Source organism: Cupressus sempervirens, chromosome 6, assembly GCF_028749045.1.
Source record: "Cupressus sempervirens isolate cs-2001-9-10 chromosome 6, ASM2874904v1, whole genome shotgun sequence".
Taxonomy (NCBI): Eukaryota; Viridiplantae; Streptophyta; class Pinopsida; order Cupressales; family Cupressaceae; genus Cupressus; species Cupressus sempervirens.
The window spans coordinates 316,201,850-316,227,746 of NC_143123.1; the positions used below are offsets into that span (position 1 = coordinate 316,201,850).

General features: G+C 35.7%; 1 protein-coding gene across 1 annotated transcript in view; it reads left to right on the plus strand.

Moving 5' to 3' along the window:
- LOC149552459 (syntaxin-132-like) overlaps positions 1-22,756 on the plus strand; it is a 59,516-nt gene extending 36,760 nt beyond the window's left edge. Inside the window, exons 12-13 of the mRNA XM_089788020.1 lie at positions 651-716; positions 22,309-22,756. Of these exons, the coding sequence (XP_089644146.1) occupies positions 651-716; positions 22,309-22,485 (243 nt within the window). The 3' untranslated portion in view covers positions 22,486-22,756. The remainder of the gene's footprint in view (positions 1-650; positions 717-22,308) is intronic.
- Positions 22,757-25,897: the final 3,141 nt, after the last annotated feature.

Sequence of the window (25,897 nt, forward strand, 5' to 3'; positions counted from 1 at the left end):
CCCAGTGTGTGCTCTTTATCTCTCCACATGGTCATTTTATTATTTTGTACTTGAATTGAGTGGGGTCTGTAAATTGTTTAAAAGGGGGATAATGCTTTTACTTCATTATGTTAAGTATTGTTATCTGTGTATTATAAAATATATATTTTTGTAGCTAAGTAAGTTATGTTGTCAATCTTTTTTCTTTTGGCTTATGTAGCGTGTTTATCATACTTTGGTTATGCATGTTTGTACTTGGATTGAGTGGGAAGGGACTCTCAATTGTTTAAAGGGGGGATAGTGTTGTTAGTTCATTATGTAAGTATTGTTTATCCATGTATAATAAAATATCTGTTTTTTGTAGCCAACTAGGTTATGTTGTCAATCTTTTTTCTTTTGGCTTATACTGTGTGTTTATCATGTTTTGGTTATGCATGTTTGGGTATGGCAGTTGTGTCTAAATTGACAACTGTTTGATTTTCAATATTAGATGATATACTTTAGTGGACATGTTAAACATTTATATATTTTCAAAGCAGCAGGGAAATTCATTATAGGAAATGATATTTTGCTGTAAAATCCCTGGTGGATACCATGCCACAATACATGTTTGAATTATATAATCATTCGCTGACATAAAGCTCTCAACTTCAATTGCCTGTATTTGCCAGATTTTCCTGGATATGGCTGTGCTTGTAGAGTCGCAAGGAGACATGCTTGATAACATCGAAACTCAGGTTTGATGTTTCATTTCATTGTCTGCTTTCTGGATATGCATTATTCATTTGAATATTTGTTTATGCTTGCTTGTTAAATTTAATACTAAATCCTTTGTTCTAATGATTAATCTATGTATTCTCTGCACATGAAGAGGTTGAAAAATTGCTGAATGAGTGGAACTGAATGCCTTATAAGCTGAATATTTGTTTGTGTCCAATACTGTCTGTTAGCATGAATTCATAAACTACAGACTTAAATACTCCTATTTGAATAAAACAGTTTAAAAACCAAACTCCCTCTCCACTTAGCATCTCTGCTTTCCCCTCTGCTGACATGCAGGATTGACCTGAAATTTATTGGTCCATTCTCCTAGAAAGGAGGTCATGGGCTCCTTTCTAAAATGATCAAGCTCTTATGCAACCACGGATTAAAAGCAGTTTCCTATCCAACCTTTGCTTCACAAAAGGAAAATAGATGCTATGCGAAGAATGACATTCCTCAATTTAAGAGTATGCATTCCTTAGAAGAAATAGAGTACTGACTTTGGTTGGCATGGGCACAGCCCCAATTTGTAGATTTGTTGGACCATGTCCAAAACAAGACACTAAAGAAATGAATCTGAAATGAGTGGAAATCAGCTTGGATGGTCTATATTCTGATACTCATGAAAATTTTATTTAATGGCTGTCTTCTCTGGTAAAGATGAAAAGGATGCAATCTTTCAGAGAGGGGCTTGTTTCCCAAATAAGGCAGGCCTTTCATGAAGCCATGGATCTCCCACTTGGAGCCCTACTGATGAGCTCTTAAGCTTGATTCCTGTCTGGATCAGACTTTCTCTCTTGCGCTTTTTCTATAAGAATTCCTGTATGGAATGACTTACTATTCAATCAGCATCAATCAGAAATGATGGAAAACCATCATATTCCATTTCCTCTCATCCAACAACTATCCAATAGAATGAACTCTTCCGTCTTTGTGTTTTCAGGCTCAATCCAAGCTACATTTAGGGGAAGACAAAGTGGCAAGAACAAGAAATGGCTCTTTGGGCATACCTTCTTGAGATTTTGTTCCCTTGAAATGATGATTTAGAGCTTTAAATTTTTGCAAAATAGAGTGATTCATGTCTCCTTAAGAGCATCCTCTAACTTCTGCAATGTGTAACAATGCTCTTCACTCCATTCCTTGCTTCTGCAATCTCTCTGCTCTTCTCCAATGTATTCAACACAAAAGCTTACTCTCTAACCAAAGAATTTGCTACCAGGCTAGAATGGATTGATGAGAGTATAGGACTATAGACAAGAATGTTGTATGCATCTTTCTTCCAGTTCTAGGATATGCACCATCTCTCATCTCTCCCAAGAGCTACCATCACATGTGGCATTAAATTTCCCAAACAGGGCCATGAGCTTGTCATGGGTTCTTGTAGCTTCCACCATGGGTTTCGTAGTTAATGACACTTCACACATGGGAGACCTTGTTTTCCATTCCAAGAAGTTGTTTTATCTTAAAAGTCATGTAGATGGGAATATGCCTGCATAATCTCTTTCAATGGTTGATATAAGGGACGCTCTTTATTTCCTAATGTCACAATTTTCTAATTTTCATATGTTTCCCCTGAAACGATATTTAAAATTAGTATTCCACTCTCCTAGGAAAAGATTAAGCCACCGTCTCCTCATGGAGAATCTCCCATTGATCCAGGGGAGGGTTCAATATTCCATGTCATCCAACATGGGTTATGAGCAGTCAACTAGCTTGCCACATCATTGCTTACCATGTTTAGACTAGTTTAAGGGTTATTTTCTTATTTGGAGGTAATATAGTTATGCTGTTGGAAAGCTCATGGAATGCATATGTTGTTAGCTTACCACAACTCTTTTTCTCCAAGTATAGCGGGGCCTTTGTTCCCCACTGTCAAAGTCCGTATTCTGAGTGTGTGTAGTTTGTAGATGTAACTACAACATCAGAGCACCACATTTGCAACACAAAACAACATTAAATAAGGTGAAAAATTTAAACAAACCAATTGTGATTAAGTACATCTAGTTTTCTGTATGCCTTTCTTGAACTGCAATGGCTTTCTCTGCTCTGCCTAATCCTGTGCGACCATCTTCGTTCAGCTCGGCTTCTCCTTGCAAGTATGCGATTTCAATTGAAGTGCTTGGATGTCAAATCCTATTGCGGAGCCACTAGTGGACTCTTTGGTTTCATTCAGCAAATAATCTTGTGTGCCCTAATGCGAGTTTTCAGTGCTTTAGGGCATTAACTATTCTCTCAGAGAGTGCTGGGGATGATGGGATACCTGCTCTCCTCCGTGCTTCCAATTACAAAGCAGTGTTTAGTTGTGAAGCGCTTTGAGTTAGATTTCCCTTCCTCTCGCATCAACAACCCTTCATCATTCACACCTATGGCTTTTTTTGGAGTGTGCCCTTCTCTTCCTATCCTCTCTTCGTATTCAATTCCTGAGGTTTGCTTGGAGGATTTGACCAAGGAATTGGAAGATATTTTTGCAGTATTATGCCTTAAATTACAGATTCACAAAGGTTTGGCAAAAATAAGTGATCTGCATTCATGGAAAATGGAGCAGTGGAAATAATTCATGGAGGGTGAAATTTGGATTTATCCCTGCGCCCAGGGATTCTTCATTCTGGAATTTCTCTTAGAAGGATTTTTATTGGAGAATGGTCGTTTGATCTTCCAAGGTAATTTTCTGTGTATGAAACCATGGTTTCCTGCCTTTGATCCACGCGTAGAAATCTTTTCCACAACTTATCTCTTGGTGCGGCTACTGTATCTTCCTCTTTAATTTTAGGAAACTGCTCTTGAGCCATTGGGAATAGCCTGGGGAAATATCATTGCATCTCCAAGGAAACCATTGATTTCCAGAATACCACCTGTGCTCAAATTTGTGTTGAAATGGAGCTGTCCCATGGGCTTCTTGTTGAAATACTATTGAAGATGGGTAGTAGAGGTTGGATGCAACCGGTTAACTATGAGAAAATTGCCTTAAGATGTAAAAGATGCTTCTTAACAGATTACCTCACATCCCATTGTCAAAAACAACTTGCTGTGGGGAATCCAACATCTCCTGGTAAACCTTCTTGTAGGGATGGGGTTAAGCCTCAATATTATGTTATTCCTCCTACCTCTAAAGACTTGAATCAAGCTTGTTGAAGATCCAAAGGCTCTTTCTTCTTTCCCTTTTGGGGATCGCCTCCCTTGTCCTTCTGTTATCCACCACAATAAGGGGTCTATTGTGGAATCTGAGATTTCACAAATGACACCCTCATTGACAGATTCCACCTTAGCCTACTCTCCAAAACCGTTAGTAACTTTTGTGGTGACGGGCATCCAAGTTGGTGTAGAAACTGAGAGTTGCCATCCAAATGATTCTGGATGGACTGAAGTAAACATTTTGATTTGGGCAATATGGCCTTTTCTGTAATGGTTCCTAGTTGGGAACTGTCTTTTTGCACCCTTATTTTTGGCAGTTGCATTTTATTTTTTCAACTTAATATAATCTATTTCCGCAGCCTGGGCTTATGCATTACTGATAAAAAAAAATCCATCCAGTTTGTATATTGAAAATAAAAGATGAAATATGCAATACAATGATGAGCAGATAAATCTGAAAGCTGGTGTATCATTGTATATCAAAAGTATCATGAATATATGCTACTATCGGTCATAGTTTGAAACTCAGACTCTGGGCGGACTTGGTAGTCCAAAATAGGATTTGGACTCGCGACTCAGCAAAAAACCTTGACTGGGGCTTGGAAAAGGAAAAACAATGAAGGGGGTTTTTGATTTTGTTTTTGGTGTTTCCTAAAAATTTGCAAGTCCCTCCCAAAAACTTGGGAGTCCTTCCTAAAAACTCTCAAGTCTTTGCTAAAAACTTGCAAGTTGTTTACTTGGACTCGTGAGGAACTCGACTCATGAGTGCATGGAAAGTCAACTAGGCCAGCCACAGAACTTGTAAGTCTTGGTGTGCCGTTCGATGAGTCCGCCGAGTTTTCTAAATATACCATCGACCACCACGAGAAGAGAGTAATCAAGTAAATCTAGTCATTAAAGCATCCTTGCTAATTGAATATAATAAATCTTCTCAAAAACATGGCCACCTAACAAGGATGAAATGAAAAATAACATCTGCGAGGCCAAAGCAGTCTATGGGACCCCTTAAAATAACAAACACCCCAAAATAGGATGCCATAGCCTTAAGCAATTTGTAACTTCTCTAAATCTTCTCTTTGACTGAATTTTGATCGTTAGGTATGCTGTCCTGTCTAGCTGCGTTTCTTCAAATAAGGCACTTAAATTGTCTGGTTCTAAAATACCCACAGAGTTGGGGTTGATGTAATTGTATGTGGGGACTCCTTGATAGAATGTTACTCTGTCTCTACACTCCCATGTTGCAAAATAGACATATTCTCTCTAATAATTACAACAAACTGTATTAGAGCACCAATTACTTGTAGTTGATAGTTGTTACTATAATATTAATAAATAAACCAAGATTTCTAATTGCACTTGCATCTATCTGGTAGATTCTCAAGATTAATTATTCAGTAATGTAATAAAGCAAATCAGATTTGAAAGATGCCTTCCCCACTATCATACATAAATATGGCCCAAGTACTATCTTTTGACATATTTGCTTACAAGCCTATAATTAGGTTTTACTTATTATGTTTGGGCCATGTGGAGCCATATCCTGTTTAAGGTTATAAAAGGAAGACTAAAAATATATAAAAAATGAAACATCAGAAAACAACATGTTTACTAAAACATTTGTCAAAATATATAAAATTTAAATCACAAAATAAAAGACTGTGTTGCAGTTTTGGTGTTCCAGTTTGCCATTTTTTCTCCCCAGGTTTGATATGACTGGGTTTGGCCATATGTTGTCTGTGAGCCACTGGGTATGCCCATTTTAGGCCTCTAGTAAACTAGACAGGATATGGGTTCTGTGAGATACACTGGGACAAACCCACAGTACTGGAGGACCCTGGGCATACCCAGTGCAAATCCAGAAAAGAAAAGGAACTTTTCTTTTGAGAAAACCTTAGGCATACCCAGGAAAAATCCTGGGCTGGGGAAGACCCTGGGTATAACCAGGGTAAAGCCAGGATAAAGAATTTCTACTTTAAGAAGAAACAGATTTTTATGACCAATGAATTACAGTATAAGCTATGTCAGTTATATTCTCATAAAAGCTTTTTTTCAGTCGCAGTTAAAAACTCCAGTTTTTCTTCTCATAAATCATAGATGTCCACAAGAGGGTTCTGTCAATGAATGAACTTGTTGCAAACATATGTTCTGAGCAATATCTATGACATGTTTTTGCACCATACATGCTGAATTCATAGATTATATGTGCTGCTTGAATCTATCTTTTGTTTTTTGCATGTTAGCCTGCAGGTTCTACTATTCTTGATGCCAAACTGCCAATTGATATCCACAGAGGAAATAAATATTTGACAATATAGTTGAATGTCAGATATTCTTGTTCTTTAGCTTTTCCTTAACAATATTTTTACTGGGTGATTGCTTATCTATATGTAGTATTTGAATGCTTTGCAATCTCTGGATATGTAGCAGTCTTTGTTCAACAAATTGTTGAATTTACTCTCTATCTCATTGTATGTTTAATGTTATATATTTGTAAGTTATAGTAATATATTTTATGCTTCGTAGTTATGTTTTTATATCTATATTACTATATATGGATATAAAATTGTGTTTTATAAACTAATTTATTTAAATATTTATATTTTTGATATATATATTGTAATGCAAAAATTCAATACTAGAAGAAAATGATTGTACAATTACTTTGTATCCATGATGAAGAGTTTTTGAGAACTTGGAATTTGAATGAAGTGCTGGGATGTAGCAAATCTTCAACAGAATAAGTCTGCAACTTACACTCCCCCCCCATCTCCTCCCCCCCAGGCAGGAGTCGAACAGATGTGTCAAAACCAAAATTTACAGACAATTCATCCACGTAACTCAGGTCAAACCCCACTGGGGTCTTCACCCAAAGATGGCATTCTATGTGGCCCACTTTCTTGAGATATGAGATGAGATTATTGTTCATCTCCTGTACCTATCCTACCATTGGTGTCATGCCCTTAGGGTTCCTATGGGCTCCTTCAAGGTTGGGTCTCATCAGCTTTGCATCGAGACAGATCGCTAGTTAGTGAAAGAGCTTAGGGTGTGTCAACTTTGTAGTATCGAGGAGCCTTTCATTTTTCGTTGCCCTATTTATTATGAGATCAGAGGGAGACTGGACTACTTGTTTAGAGAGTCTCAGGATATTTTCACCTTCTTCAGACACATGGATCAAAGGTGTCTTGCTCTTTACATCCAAGAAGCTTCCAGGCTTTGCTAGCACACATTGCAGCACCAGTCTCCTATTCCTGTTCAGTCACATTCTTTCCGGCTTATTACTTCCTTCTTCAATGGGTCCCCACTGGCTCGGGGTACCAAACCTAAGCTTGGTCCCTCCCTAGGATTTTCCAGATTAGCTAAGGCTCGCAGGGGCTCTTGTCCACAGTGGCACACATCCTCCTGGACCCTACAGCAGCGGCCATCCTCCAGGACCTTTTAGAGACAGTCCAGGGCCACTCTTCGTCCCTCGTTCTACCCGTCGGTTCACAGGTTCTTTGCTGTGGCTGGGGCTTCGTCTTCCTAGGTGTAGCGTGGTCTCTTTGTTGAGGTCCACCCTGCTTCCCTTTGTTTTCGTCCTTGCTTTGTTGGGTTGTAGTTTTTCTCTTGCTTCTTCTTCTTGTTTCTTCGGGCACTGTTTGGTGCCCCTGCTGTGGGCTGGCCCCTTGATGTACTTGTCCCTTTGACCCATTTTGTGGTCATTTGTTGGACATTAATACTTTTATCTTATCTTTAAGTGGCTTCCTTGCTTAAAACTGAGACTTACTCTGCACTTTTCTTTTCTTGTCTGATATTTTTGAACATGTACATGTAGTTGAACCCAATAAAGATTTGTACGTTACTTTGTCATATTGTTCTCAGGAAACTGAGACTGGTGGGAACATATTACTGAACAGGACAAGAAAATGCTGACATAGATATAGATAGCTTAGCAAAGAAGGTATTGCAGAGCTTGGTTTGAATCCAATGTTGATTCAGTTGTACACTGATCAGAAAGGCTAGACTTTTGAAACATAAGTATTCTGTGTACAATGAAGCCTTACAGTTTAGCCAAGTTTAATGAATATTGTTTTATATGAAAAATATGCATACAGATAAGGGGATTGTTCCATAGCTGTAGAGGTGTTGTTTGTTCTCTTTATCTTATAAGTTCCACAATTGGGTAGAAGGTTAAGAAATCACAGAGTATACTTTTTCATAATCAGAATGCATCTGTCTATCAAAAATTGAAGAAGAAATGTTTACTTTATTTGTTAAGAAGCAATATTGAATCATTGCATTATGAAATAGTTCTTGTAATCTTAGATATTTTGGCAAAAGAAACCCCCAATCTTCAAATTGGGGTTGCTCAATGATAGCGGTTTGATTGTAGCACAAACTTAGATATACGCTACTTCCTGATAAGGCCAAATAGTACAACACAACTTTTTGTACCATGCAAGGTATTCCATGTTTAAACCCTTATTGAGAAAGTTTTGAAGTCATTCTGATTTCCATAGGGGTGTTTCCAAACCTAACTTTAAACCTTCACAAACCTTGCTTCACAAATGATCTAATTTGCATTTCAAATGTCATGTAAAATGTTACACTTGTGTTGGTCATTATGCCCCTGCTTGTCCATAAATGAAGTAGTCCTTCCTGATTAAAGCATTTTTTTGGGAATGTGCAAGCTCAAGTATGGAGGGATATTATATCACTACAACAAGCTTTGCAAGAACCTGACAACTAAAATTATGGATTGATTGGATTTTTCGTTAAAAACTATGAGACAAATTAGCAAGGTAAAGAATGCTTGCTAAAGCAAAGAAAAGTATCTTTAGATGAAGATGAGGAGAAAGATATAGTCAAAGATAGTTTCAAAGAATAATTAGGCACAACTTGATCAAAGTTGACTATGACTGAAAATAAAGAAACATATAGACAAGCCAAGACAAAAGAAGAAATGGGTGTAGCAACACAAGTTAGAAACTTTGAATAAATTGACATTCAATAAATATTTGAAATGGTACAAGCATTTGGTAAAAAAGATGAAGCTGCATGTTTAGCCTTCAAATATCTAAATTTTAAAATTCTAAATGGAGGAACAAAAACTTCAACTCGTAGATGATTATGAGCAATAAATATGTTGGCACAAAATCCAAAGAAAAATATGTAGATTAATGACCAAAGCCAAGTAAGCATTTTAAATCTACTTTCCCTAAGTTGGATTTTCTTGCCCATGGTGTCACGGATTTTCTTTCAGACTATGGCATAGATTTGAAGTAGCTCTCATGTTTAGCTTCCAAATATTTAAATATTAAAGCTCTAAACGGAGGAAACAAAAACTTCAACTAGTTGATGATTATGAGCAATAAATTTTGTTGGCACAAAATCCAAAGAAAAAAATGTAGATTAATGACAAAAATCAAGTAAGCATTTAAAATCTACTTTGCCAAAGTTGGATTTTCTTGCCCATGGTGTCACTGTTTTTCTTTCAGACTATGACATAGATTTGAAGTAGCTCTCATTGTGGATATTTTAAGGTATAGGTGGGTGGGCCTTAACCTCAAATGTGACAATCATAAGATATTGTAGAGACTGGAAACATGCCTAATGCTGATAACAAAGATTTCCAGGCTTGTCTTTTATTTACTTGATTTCTTAAATGCTGCTTTGGGGGTTTAGATAAGGCTTCTCTTTCACCATTGTTGGTTTCAGATTTCATGGACTATTTTTCATGGATGCTTTCCATGAACTGAAAGTGAGGTCTCTTTAATCTGGTAGGCTTTGTGGAGCAGATGCAGAAGGGTTTGGAGGAAGGAAATGGTGGTTTTGTTTTGATTGATATGAATCAACTTTGAGTTGCTATAAAACTGCACTCCTCATCTGGACTGTGAATGAGCAGCAAGGGCTAGATGGGCCACAAATACCTGGAAAGAACAACAGGGTTGATGATGACAATGGAAGATAACTGAAGCTGTTCCAAGAAAAACACAAAAAGTAGCATAGCTCTTGTATAAATTGTGTCTAATTTTAATTCAATATTATATTTAATATACTTTTTTTTGCTATCTCTAATTATCCATCTCATATTTAAAAAAAATGGCACGTACTCATCCAGAACCTGTACCTGATAACTACGATATTCGCATTTCATGTGAGGTTACTGCTGACAAAGCAAGCTGTGGTTTTGAAGGCAGATACTGCAAATTATGTGTTTGTTTCAAAAAAGTGAGCTTCGCCTGTAGGTTGGTGACATGGAAATGGTACAAGAAGGTACTTGACCATAAGGTTGTACAGAAATGTCATGTAAGTCATCCTCTAATTGAATCTTCTTCGCATCTGGAAGTGAGGAACTGAGTGAGAGTACTTAATACTTAGGAGTAAGATTTTCATTCTTTCAATGCCAATGCATCTTGATGCTGCGTCTATCTCTTTATTTCTGGACTTTTTGAGCACCCATTGCAATTCCCACAGTGTTTAACATTGCAGTCAGCCATACAATTCAATGCTGCCCCAAATAGCTTTCCAGTGTGTTCATGTACTTGGGCAAATGGTCAGGGATGAATTTCTATCATCATTATTCAAATGGAGACCCTAATTTTCTCAAAAATTAGGGATCCATCATGAGGGAGCTGCCCCTCTCAAATACAGAGGAAGATTGTGATCTTGGATGACTTAAACATCACACACGAAGGTTTCATTCCTAGACTAAAAGTGTTAAATAGTCAAAGATGACTTACTTTTTCTAAGCTTAGTTAAAGGGTCCATTTGGTTTGGGAACTGTAGAAATCAAGATTTCTGCAAATCTCAAATTAGCCAAATCAAGAATTTGCAGATCTTCAAAATGATTTTTGGAATTTTAGTAGGTCTGTTTGGTTGATGTGGAAGATGAATGGGAAGATTCTTTAATTTTCAGAACAGAAGATGGAAGGTAAAATCTCACAGACTTAGAAATTACGCCATAATCCCATTTGGTTTAGAGGCATTTGACCTTGGGCATTGCTCGAACAGTGACATGTTACTCTTTGAAAATGACAACTCATGCAGAACAGAGATGTTTAGAAAAATTAAAATAAACATTTTCCATGAGATTTAAATTAAGCGGGCCAACTAATTATTGAAAGGGGATGACTCTATTCCACAAAGGGAACTCTTTAGAAATCAGATGCGATGAACCAAAGAAGCGCAGGAGGGCACGATTATAAATCTTTGGAGGGAGAAGCAAATTTTAAATTAACATACAAAGTATAGAAAGGTGTTTTATCGCATAGATTAAATGATTAACACACACAGACAATGAACACGAACAGCAACAACAGTACTCCTTTATTCGCATATGCCAACAGATTACATCCAAAGCATAAGATGCTTTACAATGTTCCCAGTCGGATACAGAATGCAAAATCTACCGATGACAAAAGGCAAGTCAAAGTCTTGTGTTAATGTTTGGTAGCTTTAGTTGGATAAAATCAAGAGACTGAACTGAAGTTATATATATATATCTCTGTGTGTGTGTAATTAATCATAAATTGTTATATTAATTAAATTTAATGAATAGAAATGTCCTATGAAAGGACATGTCTATCCATATCTCATTCACAATATAAAGAGAGATTGCTGCACTTGGAACACACACATACCGAAAAGGCAGTGTTATTACATCTGCAAGTGATCCTCCAAAAATAACATGGTATCAGAGCCTTAATACAAACTTGGTGCACAAATGTTATGATTTCAGAAGTTTAAGTTTGTTCATACTCTCTCTTCACAAATCTGTGAACCATATCAAGAAATACTTGTGCGCTTTGTAGTTTCAATACCCATTGAAAATTCAATTCAATATCATGCTATGACCTTTACTCAACAATAACCAATGAATGGTGAAGTGAGCAAGCTCGTGTGGATATCCAATGTGGCAGAAATTCCAAATTTGATGCTAGCATAGATGATGAATGCACTCTCTCTACGCCAGGCATTGAAGGAAGAAATCTTTTTATTATGATACTAACCATGTGGAGAGTTCAACCTCCATCCATCTAGTGATATATTCAGCAAATCACATTCGAAAGATAATTTATCTTACATGGAACGACTTTGAGCAATTGTGTTAGAAGGAACTACAAACATGCAGGGAATATCAACGCAAAGACCCGAGCAATAATATTGCATGCCGAAGTCAGAAAATTAAAGGAGAAATAACATTAAATAATTAGAATGGTTTATGACATGCAAGCACCATTCAACCAAGAGATGTTGATTATTGGCTAGCATAAATTTGAATGTATCTGCTAATGTTGGGCAACATCATCGTCCCATTGTCACTAGTAATGGATGCCTATCCTCCAAATGATAGCCTGCCAAGTTGTTAGTAGTAATGGACAACCGTCATATTATATCAGTGCTATAACCATACTCTGCGCTCTCACTTATAGGCATTTGGAGGTTGTTTCAACTGAATATAAGGAGTTATCTCTATTTATTGCTGTTGATATTATCGATTGGAGTCAACTCTAATGAAATAACACTTGTTAAGGGAGGGGTTTAAAACTAAATGTATCGAGACCTCACGTGGTATCCACGTAATCAACATGCGGTTGGTATTGAAAGGAGTATCAAGGTAAATCAACATTCATATATAAACACATACTATAATAAAGATTAATATTAAAGAGATAGTATCAAAAAAACAAGAAGTTTGAGGGTATGCGTCGGGCCCCACATCACCGATAAGGTAATATGTATTCCAATTTACCTTTACACTATTGAGACCATGGATATAAATATATATGTATGGCTCTATTTATGTATAATTTGGTATTATAATTATATAGAAATTGATATTAATTCAAATTACTGATATTTCTAATCATTGAATTTTAATATTTAAAGTAATAAAATAAAATTCTTATAGATTAGGGATTTTACTTGACCTTATATAAATTGCTTTGTGTCAGTGTAAGATTTGGGGTTGTCTCTATATAAATGACTAAGTTGAGTATTATATTAGTCTCTCTCTTATTTGTATTTTCTATACGTACTATAAGAGCTATTTGCCTTGATCTTTCCTTTCACTCTGAGAATGGTGTTGTAGGAAAACAAAGATTGATATCAGATTTAGAGGGACTTTGACACATCCGTCTGAAGGAGCAGATTGTGGATACGTTTCAGTTGATTTTTGAAGATCTTGATCATATTAGAATCAAAGGGAGTTTTGACTTCATGTAAACTTTGGGTATCATGTATGTGATTGCATGATTTAATGGGCCTACCCCCTGTGTACATCATGAGGAAGTGATGGCTTCCAAATGATTATCACTTGTATTTGTAGAAGTTATTGAGAGGTGACGATCTTACAATAACTTAATTTTCTATTATGATGGATGTCTTACGATGTCTATGCAGATCATGATAGATTATGGTGAATGTATGGTACGCATTATGAGAATGTGTGTGCACATACCTTATAAACATTTTTTAGCACATGGTGAATGTTATGCAAATTGATGTTTAGGAGGCCATTACACAGAGTACTTGGTGAATGTTAAATTAGTTGACATTCAAGAGGCCATCATTACTCACAATACTTGGTGAATGTCAAATGAGTTGACAAGGAAGCCATTACTCCCAATATCATTACTCAAAGTATTTGGTGAATATCATATGTTGATATTTTGAGGCCAATAGTCATGATATCAAAATATTGAATATCTTCTAATCAAAGATATTCTTATATTACATTGAGTTAATATATGGTCATGTGTTTATCCTCCCTAGCTAAGGGAGTGTTAATGTTTGGTATCTTCAATTGGATAAAATCAAGAGACTAAACTGAAGTTATACATATATATATGTGTGTGTGTGTGTGTGTGTTGTGTAATTAGTTATAAATTGTTATATTAATTAAATATTAATGAATAGATATGTCCCTTCATCTATCCATATCTCATTCACAATATAATTATATAAAGAGAGATTGCTTCATTTGGAACACACATACCGAGAAGGCAGTGTTATTACCTCTACAAGCAATCCAAAAATAACAACTTGGGAAAAGAAAAAACAAAATAAAATGAATACGGCTAATGAAAGTCTTTGTTGATTTGGGTTTGGCTTGATATTAAATCTTCTCCCAAAAAAGATGCTACTCATAGATTTTAGGATTGCATGCAAACAAAAAACAAAGAGGCCAGACCACAAAATCAAGTTGAAGAAAAAATTGGTTTTCGTTCCTCAAATTATTGTCAGCAATTGAACAGATGATACCAAAATGTTATAGAATGCGGCTGTGGTGACATTTTACACACTTCAAAAAAGTGTAACCAGGTTTTGATTTTCAATTCCAGGTAGCTAGTGGGAAGTATGATAGCCTGGTTTTGATGTAAAATTGGATTTCTGCAATTCTAATTCCATTTTGAAAGTTTGACACAACCACAAAATTTTCCAAATCCGGTTTTTGCAAACGTCAATTCTAGTCTAATTCCACGAACCAAACAGACCCTTAGTGTGTGATTTCTAAGGGTGGCCTTCTGATCTCTTCTATTGTTGGCACAATTGTTTTAGATTAAGGTAAAAACAAGTTTTGAAGGGACCCAAAACCCTTTACAAAAAACTAAAGATAAACATTAAAGCACCACCAGGTTTTATAAGGACCTGAAACCTAAAGTTTAAAACAAAGAAAGTAGGTTTTACAGGGACCTGAAACCAGAAGCTAAAACCTAAGTCACAAGGTTCGAATTCGAATTCAAGTTCGGCAACTATAAAATTCAAATGAAGTTCGGGAAAAAATTCGAATTAAATTTGCCTTATACAATTTTAATTATTTTCTAGATGTATGTAATATATCTTATCAATTATCAAAATAGTAAAAATTGCTAAATAGATCTCACAACTTCATAAGCCTGATGAGGCATTTATTAAGTACAAAACATAAGAAACATGTGAAATCACAATAGCAAAGATATTTTTTTGTTGTGAAGGTACAATCAAAAGTCAAGACTTCATAGCTTCAAGAAAGCTCGAAGTCATCAAGAGCACTTGGCTCAGATGGTGTAGCATCATCATCAGTATCACTACCCAATTCTTCCTCAAAAAAGTCAGGCTCATCTGCGTTTGGTACTGCTATGTCTTCCAAAGTCTGTTGTTGTGAAGATGACTCATTTGTTGATTTGTTCATAAGCAATTTTAAATTGTTGCGAACATAGACAAGATCTCCCAACTTTCCAGACAACAACTTGTTCCTCTTTTTGGAATGGATGTGGTCAAAGCAACTCCAATTTCTCTCACAAGCTGATGAACTTGCTTCTTGACTCAAAATTCGAATGGCAAATCGCTGAAGTTCAGAAGTTTCTGCCCCATAGCTCATCCACCATCTATAACTAGGTACCTCATCTCGTGTCATATCATATTTGGCTGTTGCTATTCGAAACATCCCTTCCGCTTTTCTATATTTCCAACATTGTTCACTAATTCGAGATGCAATTGTTGGATCTGGTTCAAATCTACTAATGGCTTCATAAAACCCTGCCATAATTTCAGCATCACCTTGTCTATCAATGTGAAACAATTTAGGCTCCAAATAGCAAGCTGCTGCATGTAAAGGAGTGTGCATCATTTTCCATCTTGAATCAACAGTCTCCCATATCTCTATGTACTTTGCTTCCATATTATTTAGTGCTCTCTGAATAGCTTCCTTGCAACGGTCCATGCTTTCATAAAGCATTCCAAGGCAAGGAGTGTCACCATCAACCATGCGGAGCACGTCAACAATTGGACTGCATATATTTAAAACCTTTGCCCCACTTTCCCAAAAGCTACCATTTAAAACAATTTTCTCTATCATCTTCACCTTACCACTTTTTGAGAGAGTTGAATTTTCCCACTCATTGGAACAAATTATAGATCTTAAAGCCGCTTTCTCTTCAACCACTCTTCTCAAAGTGATATAAAATGAAGCAAATCTTGTATCACAAGGCCTCAACAACTCTCTAGATGCATGTTGCCTATAAAGGCTCAATGTGAGACGATGATTTCGTATGAAATTCACAACTTCTCTTCCTCTATGAATTACTTAATGTATCCAAGGGAATTTTGCCAAATCATGAAGCAACAAATCCAAACAATGAGCTACACATGGACTCCAATAAATTTCTAGGTACTTCTCTACAATCAACTTGCCAACTCCCACACAATTTGCTGCACTATCAGTAACCACTTGAACCACATTTGCAACCCCTACTTCAAGAATTGCTTCCTCTAATATCTGAAATATATATTCAGAAGTTTTTTTATGATTCATAGTGTCAATAACCTTCAAGAATACAACACCTTCAGGACAAGACACTAAAACATTAATCAATGGTCTTTGACAGATATCCGACCATCCATCACTCAATATAGTGCACCCTGTTGCCTTCCAAGAGGCTTTGACCATAGCTAATTTATCAGTCACTCTATCTTTTTACCTCTCTAAGAGAGTTGTTCTCAAAGCCTCAGAAGGAGGAGGTATGTACCCTTTGCCAAACTCTCCAGCCTTTTGAAATACAACATGATAAAGTGGATTTCTAGCTACATTGAAAGGAATTGCACTAGTATAGAATAAATCAGCTAGTAAATCATCAACTACTTGTTTCTCACATGGTTTCCAAAAGCTATTCAGAGTTCCGCTCTCTTTTGTTGCCTTTACAACCTGAGGTAGACATGAAGATGACGGTATAGTTGATGTGAATCTAGAGACGTCTTCAATTCTTTGTCTCTTTTGTGCCTTCTTCATCTTTTGAGCAATAGAAGCCGAATGCTCTTTCTCTAAAGTCGCCCTAAGCTCTTGGGTCACAGCTGGATATGCAGTAACACCCCCACCTTTACTTGCTGTAATACCAAGCAAGTGATCCATGACCCTTGTTAAACTTCCAGTAATAACTTTCGGACACAAGTTACACTGAGTTTTATTAGGACCGTTTTGAGTCACATGTTTCCACGCCTCCGAAGTTGATTTGTGGGGAGCCATATTACAATCTATAAAATTAAAAACAAAATAATATATTATTATTTCAAACTTTAAAACAAAATAATTCAATAAATAATTGAAAAATGTTAATTTAGAATTAAACATGTTAAAGTTCAACTTTTTACACTAATAATTATATTATTTAAAAATTGAAATATACATTTATTAAACATAATATAATATATCTATTTATTTATTAAATTATAATAAAAATTATAAACTTACAAAGCAAAATAAACATAAACTCTAATATTTTAAAAGTTTTTCAAATTATGTTAATTACAAATTAATATATCACTATTTTAAGTCAATTTTAAAAAATAAATCAAATATTGAATTAACTATTACAAAATAGATTACAAAGAATTATAAAATGATTAAATTGATTACAAAAACTATATAAAATGAAATAATTTTTTTATACAAATTATATTAATAAAAAACTATATACAAATTTTATATCTAAAAACTATATTAAAAAAACAAAACTAAATATAAAATTAATACCTATTGAAAAGTAAAAACTTATCCATATTATTACAAAGTTACAAATCTACAAATAAAACTGTATCATATTATTACAAAGTCACAACTTGGAAACAACTATTGAAATTGCGAAAAATAAATATATCGCAGGCTTGCGTTGGGTTCAGACGGGTTGCCTTGCGTTCACCCAGGTGGGCACGATAGAGCCAGGAGAGGGAAAACAGCATTGAAGGCAGGACGTAGGAGAGGAGTTAAATGCCGCTTCAACAAAAAATGCCGCTTCAACAAACTCTGCTCGGGACAAACGTTTCAGAAAACGCAGCCTCAACAAACTCTTCTCATTCGCATTGGATTTTCTTCTCATTCACATCGGATTTTATAGACATATTTGCTTGACGATACCCTACAAACTCCGCCGGCAATTTCTAAATTTACTTGACGAAGTCCGTTTTTGGCAGTCGAATGAATGGCGGATTTTAACAAATTTTTAAGGCAAGTTTCAAATTCGGCAATATCCGAATATCAAGCTTGATATTCGCTGAATCTTGTGACTTAGGTTAAAACCATAAAAAGCAACCAGGTTTTACTAGGACCTGGAACCTAGAGTTTTAAAGCAAGTTGGAAAACAAAAAGTAAAAACCAGAAAAACCGCTCGGACCAGCAACCAGCACACCAACTCCACAACCAGCACTTACAACAACTCTTTGATGATATTTGCCACCTCTTTACCTACTTCTGTAGTACTTTGGATAGTGTTAGCCGAAGCAAGGACAGGAGCCTCAAGAGCCTTAGTGACCTTTTTCCTCATGCTTTCCCCAGTTCTCTTACTAGGTCCACCTGGACTCCCCATCCCAGCATTACTAGGAGACATTATCTCCTCGTTACTCTTCTTACCCAAACTGGCTGCCGCAACACACAGACTAGAAGTGACCTGTTCCATTCTTTGACCACTTTCCTTAATTAAGTAACAAAGCTCCTGCTCATATTCTTTAAGCTTTTCAGGAATGTTACCTATTTGTATTTCCATTTGAGCTCTCGTAGTACGTTCAAAGTCCAATTGTTACAACTCATGGGAAAATAGGGTTAGTTAAGGCAAATCCACAGTGACAAATCTGTTTACCAACAAATGTAAAGGAGACAAAGTCATCATGGGTCCAGAGATAAGTATGCCCTTGGTTCTTTTGTATACTATGGGAAGTGAAGAACCAATATCACATTGTAATATCCCCTTTTTGAGACATTAGGAAATTGCAAAGCGAATTAATGAAATATTAACAATGGCTTAATTGGGAGCTGAATGCAAACTATTAAAACTCAATTTGATATTGAAAAAGGGAAAAGCCGAAAGGTGACAAAAGAGGAAGAAGTCTAAAGGCAGAAAGAGGAAGCTGAAGAGTCACTGCTTGGGCAATAACAGAGAGGGACCTGATTCATTTCAGCTATGCTTGGATATTGATTTGGATCTCAATTTTCTCTTTGAGAAACATGGGAAGCTTTCAGTTTCCATGTTCAGAACCTAAGGACGGAAACCTTCAGACTCTTGGTGGATTGGATGCAAACCCAATTCTCATTTGTGGTGAATTGACGGTGGAGTACACATGGATTTACAGGTTCTTTTCTAGTGTTTTATCAATCTGACTGTTGTTGCTGTTTTTAAGATTGGATTACATTATGTTTTTGTATTGCTGGTTAATAATAAATATAATGCAATAACAATTCTGGGAGTGTTGATTTGAGTATTTGGTGGCTTATTTACTGGTTATTCTGAAAATTGTTGCATAAATCTATTTGTTTATAATTCTGAAATTATTTGTGAGAAATTTGGGGAGGATATTTTCCTGGGGATATTACACACATTTGCATTGGTTCTTTTATATACCATGGGAAGTGAAGTACCAATATCAATAATTTTTCAAATTTTACAACTTAAAGTGCCAGAATACTTTGAAGATGGCCCAAGGAGTAATGCACAATTTCATGGCAACCACATAAGAGACCAACCACTCTCTTGCTTACCAAGGGAACAATTTGTTGCAAATTAGTTGTTTACACTAGGAGATCCATTTGAGGGTGCTTACGGAACTGAAACCAACTTACCAGTGAAGTGCGCATACTTTTGTGAGGTCACAATCATTAGCAAAATGTGGTGCTAAGAACTGTCAGGTTTGCATCATTGGCAACTATACCATGTCAGAGTAATGACCTGGTCCGAGCCTCAATGACTGGTGCAAAACTGATGGATTACTGTAGACACAGGAGAGAATAAAGAGAATGGTTGTATGTTGAAGCTCGAGTGCACTAGATAGATTACAAAATTGATAGCACAAATAGCCTTCAAATATTTTCATAGTAGGTTTTTGGGCGACCACATGATTGCTCTTTTATTTCAAAATTATTCACGACTCGTCATTCCAAATAATCACCCAGATTACTTTGAGAGGATGTCATTCATAATATATATTCATGCAACCCCGAAGGAGCACAAAAGCCTGGTTTTAGTTATTTATAATCAATAGTAATGAAATCGTGAGGAGCATAAACATGGTTTATGTAATAAGGATTTGAATTTCTTTAGTAATTTCTAAGACTGAATTACTCTTTCACTTAGCTGAGACATATAAGAGTAGCCATAGAAACAGGTGTATTGCTCTAGGAACATCTTTTTATTTGTATAAAAGGTAATCACAAATAAGAATAAAAGAGAAATTGATCCATTTGGATCTTCCCAAATTGCCCTAGATGTGCTTGGAGACATCTTAAATTGGACCATCCACTTGCTTTCCTTTTTGTTTGTTGTACTATAGAGATATTTAATTACCTTATATTAACTGAGAGTCAATCACCGTTTTGAGGTTAGATGACATATAATGCATGTTATTCCTGTTTTCAGTCCTTTGCATCTTGTAGTTTTTTAGTCAAACTCATCTGTCACGAGATTGAATGGAACACTTAGCACTCATTGCATCTAGGTGATGCTCATGGGTGACCTCCCGAGAAGGCTTGATGCTTCACCACTTGGAGCATCACCTAGATGCAATGAGTGCTAAGTCTTCCATTCATTCTCATGAGAGATGGGTTATTGTGAACCACTACTCATGGAACATGGGTCAACAAGTCTTACAATTGAATTCTAATAGCAATATCACTATTTGACTTGCTGTGAGAAATATCTCCTACTTATCCTTTTCATCTATTATTCTTTTCCCTGATGTTCTTAGAGCTCCTGAAGTACTCCTAACTTTCTGAGGTACTGTAATTTCCCGTTTGGAGGGGTCCAGACTCAAAAGAAGGATACATCAATTAGTTGTTCCAAGTATGGGCTGAATGAATCCTATACAGAAATTCTTAGACAACTCAATTTTGTTGCATAAAAGAATTTTGGGATTCATGAACATTTTTTTCTCATTTCCTAGTAATGCTACCTTGAACCCTGATATGTGTCTGGTTAAATTGCTTTATTATTAAAGGTTCAGTCAATCTAGATACAGTTAACTTTCATGCATAATAATGGACGGTTATGAAAATCTCCACAAAACTTTACACCAATTTACATCCAAATCCATGCATGAAGAATGCTTTTTGAAAGTATACTGCATCTTTGTAAAAAATGTCATTATCATTCCCATTAAAGTATTATGTGGGCACAGTTTCTTACTAGCTGAATGTGACTTCCAAAAACAACCCAATTCTAGAGGGAAACTCTACCACGCTGGTACTTTGAAGGTTATCTTTGTGTCCTCTGCTTCCGTGTTAGTTTGACATTGTCCTGAGTGTACTTGCATTAGACCCTCTGCCATGCAAATAGCATGGTGTCTTTGAAATTAAGGAAGAAACTAAATTTCATCGAAATGTTTTTTTCTTCAGCTTTCATTTTAGTAATTGTAAAATGTGGTTAATTTTTACTATATTTAAAGGAGCAAAGATCCAAGTTACTGGTTATGGTTCTCATACAGCTGCATGGGGTTGAATATGCAGATATGTAGTGTTTTGGGGGCTTTATTTGTTTTGCTTTTTCTATATAAAAACATGTGTGTGTGTAACTTCCATGCGCGCACAAGAAATTTGAGAAAAAAATGAAAATAAATTAAAAATAAGCTCTACTCATACCTGGAACAAATTGAACCTGAATCCAAATCTGGAATGAACTGGAGTCAGATCTGGGGGTTGTCCCAGCAACCTGGTTGCGGAAAGAAAATCTTAGTTACTAGAAACCATGATATTTTACAGGGTGAAAGCAGTGATCTTTGGTCATTCTCTGCTGGACTTCCTTTATTCAGTCAAATTTTTCAGGTTTTTCTTTTTCTTGTTTTCTGCATCCATGCCCCATTTACAAATAGAAGTTTGGTAAGATAGTAAAGGAAGGTTGAAGTGTAAAGGAAAAAGGAGTAGGAGAAAGAAGTCCTTTGAGGAAGAAAAGGATATCCAAGATTTCACTAAATGAGAGCTTGTACCAGCAAGAGCTGGAGGCTGTACAAATCTTGAAAAAGCTGTAGCTTGGGGTGGTTTGTTACTTTGTTTTTGTTCTTTTTGCTGATGGTGTCTGGCTTTTCTTTTTGCAAATGTTTTGAGATGTTTTAGCTAATCTTCTGCTGGTTGTAAAAGGTTCCGAGGCCCCATCAAATCTCGTTTCACCTATTTTATAAAAAGCATTTCTACGGCCTTTTACTTTTTAGGTGGACAATTGTTGATGTTTGCATTAATATAATATCTTTGTTCTCTGCATTTAAAAGCATTCACGCTGCTTATATGTTGAGGTGAAATTATAATATCTTTGTTCTCTGCATTTAAAAGCATTCATGCTTCTTATATTTTGAGGTGAAATATTATTGATGTTTTCATTCATCTATTCAATAATCTTTGAATGAGATTAATCGTGCTAGCTGGCATGTCAGTGTTCTGTGCATGTTGATTAAGTCTGCAGTTCCATGTGCTAATGTAAACTTCAATGCAAATTGGCTTTCCTTCAGGTTTCAAATGCTGTGGACCATGTGCAATCAGGAACTGTAGCTCTTCAAAAAGCCAAAAGTTTACAGCGGAATTCAAGGAAGTGGATGTGTATTGCCATTATAATTCTTTTGATTATTGTCGTCATAATAGTTATTGCAGTAATTAAGCCATGGACCAGCAGCAGCAAAAAAGCTTAGAGAGAGTAGTTCGATTTACTGAAAATTTCTTGTTGATTTATGTGAGAAGTTTGGGCAACTGCATCTGAAATCTTGTAATCTGAGCTGCTATTTCAATGTTTTGAAACTCTTCAGATTACTACAGTTTCAGTTTTTGTGGTCATCATCAAAGCTTTACACTATTGTTGATTTGTGTTATTTATAGCAGGCCTCCATTTCTTGTTTCTTCTAGGTGACCACACTATACAAGATATGTCTTTGAATGTAATGCACCCATTCGTTGCATCTTCAATACCGTGTTGAATTTCTAGGCATTTTTTTCGATTCTTTGATAAGATATTTAATTTGAAAATGCAATAATTGAACCATTTTACCTTATTTTTGTAATTGATAGGGTTTCATTTTTACAATGGAAGAATATAGATAGTTGTGTTAGCATTGTAGAAATTAGAAGTGCAAACAGCGCTTTTCCTCTTGTTTTAGACCACTTTGGACATATTTATGATCTTAAAGGGAGTAGTTCTAGAAATAGCTAATTTTGACACATGTTTATGCTCTTAAGGGGGTTCTAAAATTAACCAATGTGTGCACATTTATATTCTTAGGGTGTGGTCTCATGGAGGGGGGCTTCCTAAAACATTTCAGTGGCTACTCTAGAGATTTTTTAGGATTTTTTTCTAAGTGGGAGGTCCCATGAATTTTGTAGTGGAGCTATTCTTAAAAAGTTCCCCATAATTTATGTAAGTGCGTGGTCTCATGATTTTTTTAATTTTAACATATTCAATTCACTTACTAAATAAATAAATATGTTTAAAATATTTTTTGATAAAAAATAGAAATTAGTATATGATTGAGAAGTGGCACAAGAAAAGCCTAAGTTGGTGGGGCAATTTCTAGCCCCCCATCTTTTCCACCCACTTAAATATGCACCTTTAAAAGTAGAGGAGAAGATTCCAATTAATCTCATAGCAAACTTTTTTTTGATTTCATAGGACCACCCACTCCACAAAAATAGATCCTATAGCCCCCCTCATGAGAGCGCACCTTAGAAGGGCATTAAAAGGAAAATGTTAAGTTATTTATCTAGGGTGTGTATTTAAAGTCATCCCTATCATTTTCATCTATCATGCAACATCCATTATCCACCAAGCATATCATAGCCTTCAACTATTAGGAAATGAATTTGTTATGAAGGATCATTTGTCATCCATTGTTCAATTTTCCACATTAACATGTGCTCTTGCATCAACATATGGCCAAACCTTAGCCATTGCATTGTCACTCCATCATCCTTTTGCATTGTATTATGTTGGACCAACTCACTAGTCTCTATCACTAAGCTTATCAAGTCCCCTAAGGTCATCAGAGTACAACTTTTGATCATCGATAGAAACATTTGGCAAGTCATTTTGTGTAGGTTATAAAGGTTTACAAACGACAAAATTATATTTGTAGGCAATGGTCAACTTTATGGGTGCATAATTTGACCTTATGGGATTTCTAGAACATAACTCAGATTTTGTTGTTTTGTATCCAACACATTAATATTAAGTGATTTTGAGCTTTGGTTTAAAAGGAACCAATACAATATACCAGGCTTGGAATTTGATAGCCGTATTTGCCGTTTCTCTACTTTTGAGTCATATATGATGGGGTGAAAACTTGTTGGACTGTATTGATTGACAGGATAATTTTTTTTTAAATTGTCAATATGATACTTAATTTTATTAATAAACCGTCAAAATTTGTTATACCAATAACAATTAAAATATTAGTATGCAAAATATAAGCTTAGAAACTTTCTAAAGTTAACATATATTGTTAATTTATAATTGTTTTGTAGAAACTTATATTATTTTATAAAATATATAAATTTAGAGACTTCTAGATACAAGATTTTTGTAAATATTACTAATTTATACATATATATTGTTTAAATATTAAAATTTACAAGAATTATTAAACTATTAAACATAAAATGACAACCAATATTCATTATAAAACGTAAAGTAAAAGGTATTATCATGACCAAACCCATCATAAAAAAACACTCATGACAGGCAGGGGTGGTCGTCAAATTCCAAGCTTGCAATATACAAATATTTGTTGATGATTCAACTGAATCTTTTCGGTCTTACTTTCCTTGTTCTACTATTATATTATATTCTTCGTGTTTTTTAATGGGTAATAGTAACTTGCAAGTAGGGTAATCCATTAGGGGCATAGAGCCCACAAGCACAACAACCTAGCAAAGGTTGGCCCAATGTAATAACCCTCCTCAAATCTGCCCTCAAAAATGCTGATGAAAGCTCAAGGAATTTCATCAAACAATTCACATGCAAGGGACGTATGACTGATATAATATTTCAGCTAGCTTCAAATGACCTTTTTACAATTTGCATCAATGAAAATCTTGTGCTAGAAGACTACAATGGACTACACAAATGACCTAACATGAGTGTGCTACTAAATTTGACAATATTCAGTGCATATATATGATCTAAGCATGAGAAAAGAACACCTACAGCCAACTGGCATTTTTACAAACAGTTGGTATGCAAACTAACTAGCTGATAAATAATGATATTAAATTGCTTAAATGACACCAGCAACTATTATCTTCTTAATTGCAATGAAAGTTACAATGCTCATGAAATATGGCCAAGACTTTGGCATTTACATGGATTACAAAATGATAATGCTGGTATAATGCACACTTACAGCTGAAAGCTTATAATACCCTAAAAACAATACTAACAAAAGAACCTGGTTGTAGATGGGTGAAATAATTTCCTTCTATGCTGCCCCTTCTGTTTTGCTTTTTTCGAACAGCTTTTTCGGCATGCTTTTTCGTACTCGCTTTTTTAGCTTGCTTTTTCGGTTTCGCTTTTTGAACTGCTTTTACGGATTGCTTTTTCCGCCTGCTTTTTCGGTTCCGCTTTTTTTGGGCTGCTTTTTCGTATCTGCTACCATGTTGAATCTCAAGACCATATCTTTCAATGGCATCAAGATTTCCAGCTTGAAGGGATTTCGTCCTTCAAACTATTGAGATATAATCTCCAAAAAATTCTCCAATTTCTTTGATATTTCCAAGCCCGAATAAATGAGAGCTATCCTCTTCCTTTTAATCCCTTTCTCACTTGCTCCATGCTTCCGTCTTGCCAATGTGGGATAATACATGACTTTTAATATTACAAGAATGGGCTAACGACAACATACCTCCAAACTGGCTAAGTGGGGGACATTACAGTCCGCCCCTCTTGAAATTGCTTGTCCCCAAGCAATCTCAACTCAGGATGCTGAATAATCTCCTCTGCCTCCCATGTCGCATCCTCAACTGGTAGGTTCCTCCACTTTACTAGGTACTCCCCGATAGTCCGCCTGCGAAGCACCCTCTCCCTAGAGTCAAGTATAGCCTCAGGAATCAAGACAA